Consider the following 15,000-nt stretch of genomic DNA (forward strand, 5'->3'; position numbering starts at 1 on the left):
TCTATTTTTAGAAACTTGGCCATTATATCTTATTATTCTTATTATTCCTTTTTGAAGTTTACTACTCACTTTAGTAGTACCCCGCACCATTTTCTGTACCCATCCCTCCACTTTAGTACCTTTTACCCCACCTCCCACTCCGCACATATATTCATTTCTTATATTCTTATCTTTTCTTATCCCTCCCCTACTCCCCTCCTATTCTCCACACAATATCTTGACCACAAACTAACACTTCTTTTTCATTTTTCATTTTCTCTTCCTCTTTTTCACTTTCTCTTCTTTGTTTGTTTCTTTTTTCTTTCCTCTTTCCTCACCTATTCCTTTTTACCATTTTCCTCATTTTAACATACACATCTTTTCTCTCCTCTCTATCTACTTAATACTACTACTACATTCTCAAAATTTCACTCACATCACAAAACTCCTTTCAATGAAGAGCACATGGAATCTACGTCTCCACACTTTGCATTTCTAATGACAAAATATGAACTTCTATCAGAATTTACATACCATGGACAAGAAGCATTTCTACCACTTCTTCACACTACCTTTCTTGTTTAATAGAACTGCAACTGTAACATCCTACATATATTTTTATTTTTATTGACTACATTTCGTTTCGCTTGAACTTTGTGTGCGTATGTTTTACTGTTTCCAATATGTATTCAATGAGTGTACGTCTGTGAGTGTGTCTGTGTTTCCGCGTTCATTACACCTATAGTGAACTATAGTAAAGGACATTTTACGCCGTTTTAATGGGCCAACATCTAATGAAGTAGCCGTCCTTATGGGAGGTGATCCCCATGAAAATCGTGATATTCTCATTCGCGCTCGAGATAATAACCTAAATATGTTTCAGAGACTCATCACTCTTATGATGCTCTCCAGTAACCTCTTATTTTGTGGAATGGACAAAATGTATATTATTTCAGTACTCCTCTGACTGAACCTGCAACAAGAGAGCCAATTACAAACAAACAAACAAACAAAAAGGTATTGTCAAATGATGTGGAAACCAGAACAATCAAATCAATTACAGGTGTATCGTGATCTCTTTCAGTTATACCTGGTCGATGTGTCTGGTGTTTTTTAAAATTTTCCCGATTTCATTGAAATAGCTAATTTTGAGACACCCTGTACACACACACACACACACACACACACACACACATTGGTCAAGCACTAAATAGAATGTTGGGTCGAGCCCAAACGAGCCTTGAATATAATTCCGTAACCTCGCCGCGCATTAGAAATATCGATTTTTAAAAACCATTTAAAAAATTTCAATTAACTTTCTTAAACGTGGTTAAAATTGTGTGTATATATATATATATACATATATATATAAACAAAATTAAGGGATCAGCAACAGGTTGCTTCACCACATACCGAAGTTCAGAAATAGCAGCTAAAATGCTGAAACTCCAACAGATAGCAATTACCTGCAACTCACAGGCAAAACAAGAAGAAAAATAACGAACTAAACTAGCCATAGTTAATCATAGACATGTTTCTGGTTTAGAAGGAAAAACTCTTCATTACCTCATCGGTATGATATTCCAGTTGCAAATTCGACGATACTGGCAAATATGCATGTATGACCGAGCGCCATCATAGCAATCGACATATTTTGAAAGTATCTCCAAATCTACATCATCTCCCCTCAAGAATTACCATATGCGTCGCAGGCGGTACCGCAGAAAATCTGTGGTTTACTATCCGGAAGTGAATAATTATTACAATTAAAAGGGTAAAGGATTATCAATTTATTAATTTATTAATAAATTAACAATTAATAATTTTTACTAAGCCCTTCGGTATGTAAGCACCATTATCGGTGAGGAACTTATTTAAAAGTTCTTATACATTTATAAACAAAATTAAGGGATCAGCAACAGGTTGCTTCACAACATACCGAAGTTCAGAAATAGCAGCTTGATAAAAAATGTTAATTGTTAATTTATTAATAAATTAATAAATTGATAATCCTTTACCCTTTTAATTGTAAATATATATATATATGTTAAATTGTATATACATATATATATATATATATATATATATATATATATATATATATATATATATATATATATATATATATATATATATATATATGTTAAAATATTCCTTGTATTATAACCATTATTTTCTTATAAGTTTTATAGCATGTTGTAAAGCTGTCTCTTGCCACTGTTGTATCTGTCTCTGTCGCTCTGACAGATATTGGTACTTGGATGTTGAATGTCTCCCATGATAATTAACAACCAAACATTAAAGGTTATAATGTACGGAAAGAGACCCTGTGAGACCTCTGACAGCAGGCTGCTGTCCACTCTCACAAAATCTTCCAGAGCAAGCAAGACCGAGCAACAACAACAACAATGGTAATATTAATAATAATATTGTTCTCTGTATTAACCTCTAATGGCTCACAAAAAAAATAACACTGTGGACGGTACAGGACAATAGGATCTATTTTAAAACGGGGGCACCAGTTTTCATTTATGTTTTATGTAGTGTTTTTGGTACCGAAAGACTTTCAAACTTCGTATACTTATCTATTTTGTGTTATAGAACAGAAAAAAATTTTTGTATTCGAATTTATTTCATGTCAAAAATTGTCTTATTTCGATAATTTCTACTAATTACTGACGTCTATTCAGTTGAAAACAGTTAGCGCTGTAACGGTGTATATCGTATTAATCCCCTAACCCTAACTAGACTGTTAACCCTAACTCTAGAATCCGAACTCTAAAATTGTTACACACATAGATACGTACAGCGTAATTTATTATATAAACAATATATGCGTATAAATTACGATTAAACCGGATGAAATATGTCACAGGGAATAACATTTTTATGACCGCCCAGCAGTAACTCTATTCAGCTGAATAGACGTCAGTGATTGGTTGAAATTACAGAAATACGACAACTTTAACATGGAATAACTTGCGAATTCCTTTTTTTTTGTTAAGAAGACTAAGAGTAAAAGATGTTTTATATGACACATTCTACCAGTGTCCCAAGTTTCAAAGTGTTTCGTTAGTGTTTCGTTAAGAAAATACTGGTGCCCCCGTTTTAAAATAGATCCGGACAATAAAATGCAGGGTTACATTAAAGCTTGTAAAAATCCAGTAACAATATGACATTACAATTAATTATTCCCTCAAAAGAGGTAGACTTCCTAGGACTGCTCCTGGGGACCCCACAAAACTACGGTCCTCCTGACCACAAGAGCAAGCGCAGAAAGTGAAGCTAAATCAGAAAATATAAGTACATAGAGAGGGCTCGTTTTTTTCTTTTTGTATAACATTGAAACCTAAAAGTAAACAATATACCCCCTTAAGAGGTTGGGAAGTGGAAAACTAATGAATACAAGCCAAGTATAGCGGGATATTGCAGAAGATAAAAAAAGTACAAAATAAATTAAACATCAAAAGATAATATTGAAGGATTTACTTTCTCTTGTCATCAAATTAATGGTAAATGGTCCAGAGAAGAGGGAAACACAGGGGTTATAATAGTTGGTCGATCGTCATTATCTACATTTTAGTCTAAACGGCAATATCTTTTAAAGGGGCCTATATTACCAAAATCGAGAAATGTAGTGGAGAATGTCGGCCTTAATATGAATGTTATCTTTTCTGTTTTTTTAAAAATTATTATTGTAATGAAAATGTTGGAATGTCTTTGTCCATTTTTTTTTTCCATAATCAACACCCACCAGTAGATAAGGAGGTCTGTTTTTTTTTTTGTTTCTCTTTAGGGTCATTCCATATGTACATGTGACCAACTCAGAATTGGCTCAAGTTTTCTTTTCGGTTATACGTCTATATGCACAACGAACACATACATAATTTTAGGATCCAACTCCTAAGGGTTTCAAAGATATGCCCGCCATAATTTGTGGGCCACGCCCTTCGTGGAGCGCGAGTATTAATTTATACAGATTTTGGTGTTGAATATCTTTAAAACTAATCATAGTATTTGACTGAAATTGGTTACTCCGAGTAATCTAAACACAGCCTGTCAGAATCCGCTATCAGAATTGCTCTATCCTTCTTCATTTTTGAGTCATTGGCCTTTCAAATATGAACCTTTTAATGGACAGAAATATAAAAAAAAAGCAAATCACTATTCATGGGTCCTCCATGAGGCCCAGATGTCTCTCATAAACAAACTTCTGCTGATTTTCTTCAAGTTGAGGACTGATTTGTCCATGATAAGAATATTGACAATGAACAAAGCATAATACAATATTTAGAGGCCTCTGAAAATGGTTCTGTGTGAACAAATACTTTTTTGACAATCTTCGCCTCGCAAGTTCACCATGTGGGCAATTAAACAAGGAAATAAAACTTGTTCTCCAAGAATGTATGTATCCAAAATTTAATCATTCAAAATTTCAATTTGTTTTCTCATGTCCTTCATAGTTAATTCGGTTTCCAAGTAATAGTGTCTTTTCTTTTAGCAAATATGCTCTTTCGTTATATGGAAAATTATTGGATCAAGTGGACTGGCATGCACATAGTGCCCCCTAGTAGATTCACGCATACGCTTCTTCATTATTTGTAATGAATTTCATACCCCTTGTGGATTCGTGCGCACACTTTTGGCGTGTATGCTCGACAGTCCTCGAAATCCAAAATATTAACACACATCAATCTATGAAGGTATGGTAATCATTTTTGCATTCACTTTCACTACGTAATTTGGCTACATTGAATATGAATCTAGAAGAGACACCACTGCGCATTATTAACTCTTGTGTCAAAAAGTTGGTCACGGAAAAAAACTATTGAAACCTTTGATGCAAGTGATCACATTGTGCGGAGGTCACAGCAACTGAAGAAAGAAAATGGTATTTTGGCTGATACTGACTCAAAGAAGGGTGGAAGAGCACTTGCTTCTGACTTCACGGAACGGATAATGAAATTGCAATTCTACGAGTCGGAGAATTATTCGCGTGTTTGCCCAGGTAAAAAGGAATTTGTTACTATAAAGGAGAACGGAGTAAAGGTTCACCAACATAAACAGCTATTGCTTGTGACTCTGCGTGAACCTTTTTAATGGAATACAGGAAGAAGTACTCAGCAGATAAGGTAGGCTTTTCGAAGTTTTGTGACTTGCAACCGAAATGGTGTGTTCCAGTTCTTGCGTCAGGCATACATTCAGTCTGTAACACCAAAATGCAAAATTTATCGCCGCTGCCTTTCCAGTAGTCACGACTACAAAGACTTGCTTGGCAAAATGGTCTGTTCCGTGAGCAATCAAGATTGTATGTTGCTCCTTTGTGAATCATGTCTTGGGAAGATTGCATTTGAACAACATTTGTTAGAAGTATTTTCTTCACATAATTTTGACTCCGACGGTTTAGAAAACGTACAAACTGAGCTCATGTGGACCGGACAGTCTTCTTATACCTAACTTCCCCAGTGAATGACTTCATTCAAACCGATGGTAGTGTATTTGATTCTCTATGACAACACCATTTCATAGCAAAGATTCATTCTAGTTTCCTTGGTCATCCATCAGAAAGATGATCTGACATCAAGTCAAGTAATAATACTGTTAGACTTTGTAGAAAATTATGGTTTTGTAGTGCAAGACGAGGTGCAAGGTTCTCATTGGAACGACGCACAGGCAACTATTCCTCCATTTGTATTTCTACTATAAGACCGGTGGAAGCTTGTAATGCATTTCAATCCATGTCATATTTGATTGTTTGAAATATGACACTACTGCAATGCATGCATTATTACAAGGGTGATATCGCGTATGAAAAAAGAACTTCCGTTCATAAACAAGCTGCCTGCCAATACAAGAACTACAAAAACCTAACAAATCTCTCATCATCAAAACGATCATGGGCTAGAGGTGCAATGGCATTTCTTTGCCACGTCGCATGGAAAAAATCCATGTGGGACCGCGAAACGTTTGGCTGCAAAAGCAAGCCTACAAACAGCAACAGATGTACATATTCTCACGACTGTTTTATTCAATACCGTGCTTTTTGTACGGATAACTATTGTAAAATTTATCCCAAATTAAGCGTGGTTGTTCTGCTAGAACAAACTATACCGCAAAAGTTACCATGAGAGAATCTTTCATATCGGCTTTATGGTACAAAATACATTCTCGTTTATATCACTAGGATATGAACAAGAGTGTATTTTGCACCAAAAGCTAATCCACATATCCGACCCTACCACCACCACCACCACCACCACCACCGCCACAGCCAGACACATCATTACAACACTCACATCATTAACATCAACACTGCTGTAACCATAACACTCTTAAAACAATACCACAAACACCATCACTAACAAGACTATCTCCGCCACCTCCACCACCACTGCTACCATCACCTACCCCAACACATCCTACACATCCCGATAACAATACATATTTTTAATGTGTGTTTAGTGAAGTGAGTCTGAAAACAATAACTCTTACGAATCAAATTCAATTTATGTTTATCTGAGAATGTTCACATCACACTTGATTCGAGTAGAGGCTATCGACTTCAGTGGGCAGTTCTGACATCTGTGCAGATTAGCAACAACTTTAGACACTCCTGGCTGTAGTGAACTGTTCACACATTTATTGACATTCTGTGATAGTTCTTAGAGTTGTTACTATTACTGAGAACAGACAGCAGTCCATAACCCTTTCATTCATCTCTGTCATAACCTGTCGCATTCATCTCTAACAAACGTAAGTGTTATTTCGTTATATTCTACTATGTGTTGTATTTTTATTTCATTACAAAGGAACTCTGTTGGTATGGCTGGGTGCACAAAGCCATACATATGCTACTCAACTACAGTTTGTGAGTGGTCCTTCTTTATTGACTTCAAGACGTAAATAGAAACAGCTTTCAGTCAAATATCGTCCCAGTTAATCCACTCAACGATAAATTTAATAATATTTATAATGCTTCGTGTTTACGTTTTGAGTTCAAATTCGGCGTGTCGGACAAAATGTTTATCGGCATTTTGTTCTTTCTTTTTTTCGTTCTGAATTCAAATTCCGCGGAGGTCGACTTTGCCTCTAATTATCTCGGGGTCGATTGAATATGTACCAGTTGAGGACTGGGGTTGATGTAATCAACAAGGCCCTTCCCCTAAAATTGCTGCTTTGTACCAAAATGTGAATACCTGACATATTATATTATACAGTTCTAAAACTATTTAACTCAATATCGAACCTTTTGGATGGAGAATTTACTGTCGTTACTATTTAAGAATTTACTGTCGTTACTATCTCCGTTTGATCTTTTGGAACAAACTATTCTGCGGTAGTTACCATAGAAGGAACTCTCATATCGGTGTTTTGTGCAAAGTGTACTCTTCTTTATATCGATAGCGACATACACGAGAGTGTATTTTGCGTCAAAAGCCGTTGGGAGTGAGAGTTTCATTTATCGTACCTACTGCTGTAGATTCTACGATAGATATTATCTTATGGTATTTAGACTGTCTCTAATAAATAATTTGTGAGTTATTTATTTACAAAGTTATTGTGCCTGTGTTTACATTAGAAATTATCATAAAACTTCTACCATTTAGTTAGGATTAATTAATTCCATACATTATTTCGAGGATAAACTTTCTCCGTTATAAAATAAAGAAGCCTGACTTAGATGTCTCCACGATCGTACGCAACATATACTATTAATTGCTACTATTTTGTTTGGAGATAGAAAATTGGGAGGTGATCTGTGGTGAAGGCTTTAGCAAAACATGAAACAATTCAAATTCATCCATTTTTTTCCTTGCCCTCAAATACACAAACAATAGGTGTAACCAATATTTTTACTTGTTACAGCCAGGCCAAATTGTGTTTAGTTGAAACATATATGTATAACATCTACTTTACATTTCAAATTTTTCTTATAAATCAATCCGAATCTGCTGTAAGCATGTATATAGTAAAAGGATGTGTCACTGTGATATGCATTATCACTACAACACGATCATTACTAGTTTCACAATTACACCAGCTTCTCGCCACAGCCACTACTACTTAAACCTGACGACTACTCCACCACCACTAATTTTTGCACACCACAAAAAACGCCGATACAATCACAATACTCCTCCCTCCACCACCACTGCACCGTTACCCTCGCCAGCATCCCCACCACAAACACACAACACTTCCTCCACGTCTAACACCACTACATCCGCGCTAACATCAGCATCAACCATCGCTCATCTAGTTAACATCTCCCACAAGCATAACCACAACTCCAAAATCATCACTAACATCTTATCACATCGCAGCAACAACGGACAAACCAACTACCGCTTTTATAACCATTACCGATTCTACCTCGCTACAACATTAACAGCACCATTACTAGCAGCACGACGCTGCCACCATCAATTACACCACTCCAGCAACAAAAGCCACACACCAGCCCGCATCCACCACCACCGCCGCCGCCGCCGCCGCCGCCGCCGCCGCCGCCGCCAAAGGATGAAAAGCAAAGTCGACCTCTGCGGAAACAAAGCACTTAATCAATAGAATCAGCACTCGATATCACACAACAAACCACAGAGCAGGTACTTACCGCTGAACAATATAACAAAATATATAATTCTAGATAATCAGCAATCGATACTGTCATACGTTCTACATTCAACAAAATTTACATATTACACATTTGCTGCCCTATAATATATTATACAACCGATGTGCTTCTTCATTTTGCACTATTACCATATAAGAAAGAAAGACAATTCACATAGTACACAGTTCTTTGTATTGCATAGTCAAGAGAATAGCAGTTCCTGTGTCCATTTTCACGGCTCTGAGACTAGTAAGAAGAAAAGATAATGGAATCTTCAAAGAGGAAAACTGTCCCAATGCTTGTAACAGAACGTGCTTCATTAAAGATATCCAAGAAACCAAGTGGTGGTGCTAAACCAGGCAACGGATTCATTTTACCACTACCTGTCGGTTGATTACAATTCCCTTTCATATGTTTTTACTCTATCTGACTACGCGCCGTGCGGTCCGGGAATCGTAACAACGATCTTACGATTGTGAGCACAACACTAATTACAAGTCCATGTGCCTTCACTCCCTCATAATAACTATCGATTTACACACCTCTTTCGCTCTCCATCATCACCTATCACTATTTTCTCTTATTTCTCTTTCAATATCCTTCTTTCTTTGCAGATTCTAGAGCCAAGATGTTTCAGTTTACTCCTACCAAACCAGCTGTGATTACAGTTCTGCTACTAAATCTTGCATTGACCCTGGTCGTTACTTCGGAATATAGAGAAACTTTTTTCAAACGACTGGTCCCTGGTTATTCCTACAGCTACATTGGTTCATCTTCTGGAGAGAAATTCTATCCAAGTCAAAGTGTATTACAATGTGCAGCAATCTCTTTAAAAAGTGATTCAGCATTCTTTAGTTATAACAAAGAAAGTCATTTATGTAAGAATTACTCACCGAATATTAAACTGACAGTAAACAGTACACAGGACAGCGACGAAAAATTCTTTTACAGAAGTAAGAGAACTATTATTATTATTATTATTATTATTATTATTATTATTATTATTATTATTATTATTATTATTATTATTATTATTATTATTATTATTCAGTAGTTTTATTTTTATAACGTGCTTTCACTTCGCTACCGAGCGCAGCTCTGTGCGCCTTGGGTATGCGCTGTGGTTTGCTGTGGTGCTCTTATGTTTACTGTATTGAAAGTGTTTTGCGTAGAATGTGTGCAGTACCCAGTAGTGCAATTTTCTGTATGTTATATATATTTGTAAGTCCTGGTGTTTTTGTTATGTATTTGTCTGAATATTTTTTTATTATACCTAAGGCACCTACTATGATAGGAATTGTTTCTGTTTTTAGATTCCACATTCGAGTTACCTCTATTTCCAGGTCTTTGTATTTTGAAAGTTTTTCCATTTCTTTTAGGGAAACGTTGTCATCTGCTGGTATTGATACATCAATTAGAAAGCATTTTTTTCTTCATCATCTTTGACAACTATATCTGGTCTATTTGCCTTAATTTCTCTATCTGTGTGTATTGGCATATCCCATATAAAGGACTGGTAACTCAGCAGAAATGTAATAGATAGATGAGTTCTTAACTTTTACCTGTTGAAGACACACGAGATGTCGAAATATTGTTCAAAGGACCAGTAAATAAGTTACTTTCGAGTTGCGCTTTTTGTCATTGAGTTGGCCGTGGTGATGGATTACGTCAGCTATGTTTACCTTAGTGATGAAATTTGGCAATCGTATACAAAAGTTAAGAACTCATCTATCTATCTATCTATCTATCTATCTATCTATCTATCTATCTATCTATCTATCTATTATTATTATTATTATTATTATTATTATTATTATTATTATTATTATTATTGAGTGAGAGAGCAGTGCACGCCATCAAAGTGACACTGGGGTAAAATATACGAAGCCCAATATGCCTATCATGACTACCCGTCTGATAAGGGTACACCAGGCACATGCATCACAACCATATGTGCGCGACATGGTGATCTCATATCAAGATAAACAACGCATGACTTTGCAAGTGGGACCCAGTTAGAATTTTCTTCAGGTCGAGTAGCCCATCCCGCTCAAAAGGTCCCTGAATAAGGTTTGTTTAAGGATGTTGAGCAAAACATCCATGTTTCCAAAGGTGAATTATTCAAACCCCAAATAATTCCTCTCAGTACATGGCTATGATGCTCCCCCACTACTTCTGCTCATGATCAGAGATGCACATATCGTCAGCCACCAAGGGACATGCTCAACTGGTTAAGGTCAAACAGCTGACAAGCAAATCTGTGGTACTAAGAAGAATATTTGCTGTAGCCCATCTTTTATACCAAGACAAAACAATATACTTTTTTTTTATCGTTATAATAATAATAATAATAATAATAATAATAATAATAATAATAATAATAATAATAATAATAATAACAATAATAATAATTATTATTATTATTAAAGTACTGAGCTGGCAGAATCGTTTGTACACCGGGTGAAATGCTTACCGGTATTTCGTCTGCCATTACGTTCTGAGTTCAAATTCCACCGAGGTCGATTTTGCTTTTCATCCTTTCGGGGTCGATAAATTAAGTACCAGTGAAACATTGAGGTCGATATAATCGACTTAATCCCTTACTCCAAATTTGAGGCCTTGTGCTTCCGGTAGAAAACATTATTATTATTATCATTATTATTATTATTATTATTATTATTCCTTCGTAACACAGTGTAGGTAAAAATGCACCGGTGACTTTAGTCATCTGTTAAGTCACAACAAGGATCTCGCACAGATAAAACTTTCCTTAAGATATGCGCTGTGCCCAATAAGGCTGCTTTTTTGAAGGACATCAATCTTGTATGGGCACAGATTCGACGTTAGGCACAATAACAGTAGTTCGATAGAACTCGCTGAACATTTCGTTTCAAGCGGCTACAATTTTGAAGAAGACTTGAAAGTGCATATTCTCAGAAAATATTCTGAATCTGCTTCACTTTCACTTCTCAGAATGTATGAGGAGAAATATGTTTGCGGATTATTAACGTCACGCCCTGGAGGAATGAATAAGATGACAGGAGAATATCATCAAATTTATACAAAATTGTTTGATTAGATATTCTTCTTTCTCTTTTTTTCTTACCTTTTTATTCTGTCGTCTTCTCTTTTCTGTTTTTTTTCTGTCTTTTTCTTTTCGCCTGTTATAAAATTGTAACTTAAAAACTGATGATGTCATTCCATCAACCCATGGACGCTGGTTGCTCTCGTTCTTACTTTACGTTTAAATTTCGGTAATTTTGAATTTTTATCACTTCTTATTTTGAACTTGACAAAGACAGACTTAACTGTCGAAATATCGGTCAACCAATAAAACATCTTACAACCGAATCGCGCTCTTCGTCTTCACTGTTTACTTTTGTGAACAGTTACATCAATCCTTATTATTATTATTATTATTATTATCATTATTATTATTATTATTATTATTATTATTATCATCATAATAATCATCATCATAATAATCATCATCATCATCATCATCATCATCATCATCATCATCATCATCATCATCATTATTATTATTATTATTGTTCAGTAGTTTTATTTTTATAACGTGCTTTCACTTCACTACCGAGCGCAGCTCTGTGCGCCTTGGGTATGTGCTGTGGTTTGCTGTGGTGCTCTTATGTTTACTGTATTGAAAGTGTTTTGCGTAGGATGTGTGCAGTGCCCAGTAGTGCAATTTTCTGTATGTTATATATATTTGTAAGTCCTGGTGTTTTTGTTATGTATTTGTCTGAATATTTTTTTATTATACCTAAGGCACCTACTATGATAGGAATTGTTTCTGTTTTTAGATTCCACATTCGAGTTACCTCTATTTCCAGGTCTTTGTATTTTGAAAGTTTTTCCATTTCTTTTAGGGAAACGTTGTCATCTGCTGGTATTGATACATCAATTAGAAAGCATTTTTTCTTCATCATCTTTGACAACTATATCTGGTCTATTTGCCTTAATATTGTTATTTTTTAATTATTTTTTCTTCCAATTCTCTTCCATTTCTTGCCGAGTGTTTTCCGTGCACCTAGGGCAGAGAAGCTCATTCTATGCATTCTCAGTTTACACACGGGAATTCACAGATAAAATATGTATTTAAAAGAAAATTAATAAATAACTAAATTCATGAATGGATGTTGTTTACACAGCGATAATGCTCTTCTCAGTACATGAGTCATTCCAGTTAGCACGATGTTTTGCACTTCCTGTAGGGATGGTGAGCCTGGTATCATTTTCAAATAGGTTTCAGTACTTTTTTTTTTATCATTCCTAGAGATCCTACAATCACTGGTACGGTAGTCGCCTTGAGATGCCACATTTTTTCAGTTTCAATTAGCAAGTCTTTATATTTACTGATCTTGTCAAATTCTTTCGCCGCTATATTGTGATCGCAAGGAATACTAATGTCAATTAATAATCACACCTTTTTTGTCTGATCTTTTATAATAATATCCGGTTTATTAGCTTTTATAGTTTTGTCGCTATGTACCAGGAAGTCCCAGAGAATCGACACATTTTCTCCCTCAGTCACAGCTTCAGGGTGGTGTTTATACCATTTGTCAGCGGTTTTGATTTTATAATGCCGACATATTGTCCAGTGTAAATACTGGCCGACCCTGTCATGTCTTGCCTTATATTCTACAGGTGCTAAGACTCTACATCCTGAGATCAGGTGGTCTATAGTTTCAATCTCATCGTTACAGAATCGGTATTTTGGGTCAGCTCCATTTTTTATCACATTGGCTTGGTAGTTCCGGATTAATAAGCTTTGGTCCTGTGGTCTTATTATTATTATTATTATTATTATTATTATTATTATTATTATTATTATTATTATTTCTCTTGATCACAGGTTTTGTTGAAACTCCGGAGCCTTGAATGCGTAGTGGGCTTGCTACTGCAGCCTACGGTACCATGCTATCCGTTCTTTTCAGCTGTCTAATACTTTCTTGATTATTCCGCCCGTGTCAAGGAGGCAAACCTTTTGTAACAGTTCTACTGGGAGCTCTATTCCAATTTTATTTATATTTCCCACGACGCCTTCTGATACTGTTCACCAGGGTTGTAGTTATCTATCTTTTCGCCTTCCTTCTCGACTATTCGTGAGTCAAAGGGACATGCAATATCCACTCTATAGAATATGTGGTGCACCTTGTCCACCACCACTAGGACCGCTCTGTTATGCTCTAGTACCTGATCTGCTTGGATTGGGAAATCCCAGAGAATTTTGCTAGTCTCCGACTCCGCCACTCTCTGTGGTTTGTACTCATACCACATCTTGCCTCTCTCTAGCCCCTACTTTTCACACAGTTTCCAATGTAGCACTTTCACTACCTGATCGTATCGCCACAACTTGTAGTGGTTTACAGCAAGTCTAGGGCTTTCGTTTGAGATAGGGGCAATGGTTCCATCCACTCTATTGTAGATGTGGCACAGCAGAGACACTTGTTCATTCCTAAGGTTGACCCTCCAATTCGTGGCCAGATCTTGGTCCTGCACTGCCAGTATAGCGCTCTCGGTCTATTTTTTTAGTGTTCCTTTCTCAAACCAATCCCACCTATTTTTTCCAGAAATTTCTGTTGTGGCTACAAGAAATTGATTGTGTAGTCCCTTCTTGCGTAATTCTTCTTCTTCTTCTTCTTCTTCTTCTTCTTCTTCTTATTATTATTATTATTATTATTATTATTATTATTATTATTATTATTATTATTATTATTATTATTATTATTAGTTCGGTTGTTGTCGCTTTGTTTTATACGAGCTGTTCCACGTCTCATTCTGAGACCTCAAGTAACAGCATGTTGCTCGTTTTATCGTGGGTGTTACTTACAAGTAGCAATGATATTTTGCAGACTAAGGAATCTAACTACTGAGAATCATAATTACATTAAAACGTTTGTGGTAATATTGGTGATCTTGTAAGAGTTGTTTCTGATTTGGGCATAAGGCCTAAAACGTCAATGAGAGGGTGTCAGTTGATGCCATCGACTCCAAAAGATCTGAAACAAATTTCATGAAGCTTTATTCTGGCATTGTAGTGATTCTCTCAGCTCACTACCTTAAATAAAATTTCTAATTTAGGCAGAAACTAAAGAATTTCAAATAGGGGCTTTTACACCACAATCTCGACCCAAGTTCTTCACTGGTATTGTATTCTAGAGAATTGAAAGGTGATGATTACGTCGGCGTGAGTTGAACTTCACGTTGTCAGTTCAAATTCTGCTGAAGTCATTAAGTTTGCCTTTCGTTTTTGCGTTTTTTGTATCGGTTCCACGACCCAAATTCAAATCCTGCCGTTGTCAACTTTGTCTTTCATCCACCTGGGGCCGATAAAATTAGGTACAAGTCAAATACTGCGGTCGATCGTATAGATTAAATTCCTCTCC

At 35.9% G+C, this 15,000-nt stretch overlaps 1 protein-coding gene across 1 annotated transcript in view; it reads left to right on the forward strand.

The window, feature by feature from the left end:
* The first annotated feature begins 6,584 nt into the window (after positions 1-6,584).
* LOC106882135 (uncharacterized) overlaps positions 6,585-15,000 on the forward strand; it is a 23,693-nt gene continuing 15,277 nt past the window's right edge. The window contains exons 1-2 of the mRNA XM_052977699.2: positions 6,585-6,732; positions 9,208-9,546. Coding sequence (XP_052833659.1) covers positions 9,222-9,546 — 325 coding nt within the window. The 5' untranslated portion in view covers positions 6,585-6,732; positions 9,208-9,221. The remainder of the gene's footprint in view (positions 6,733-9,207; positions 9,547-15,000) is intronic.

Source organism: Octopus bimaculoides, chromosome 28 (assembly GCF_046866305.1).
Source record: "Octopus bimaculoides isolate indiv1 chromosome 28, ASM4686630v1, whole genome shotgun sequence".
Lineage (NCBI taxonomy): Eukaryota > Metazoa > Mollusca > Cephalopoda > Octopoda > Octopodidae > Octopus > Octopus bimaculoides.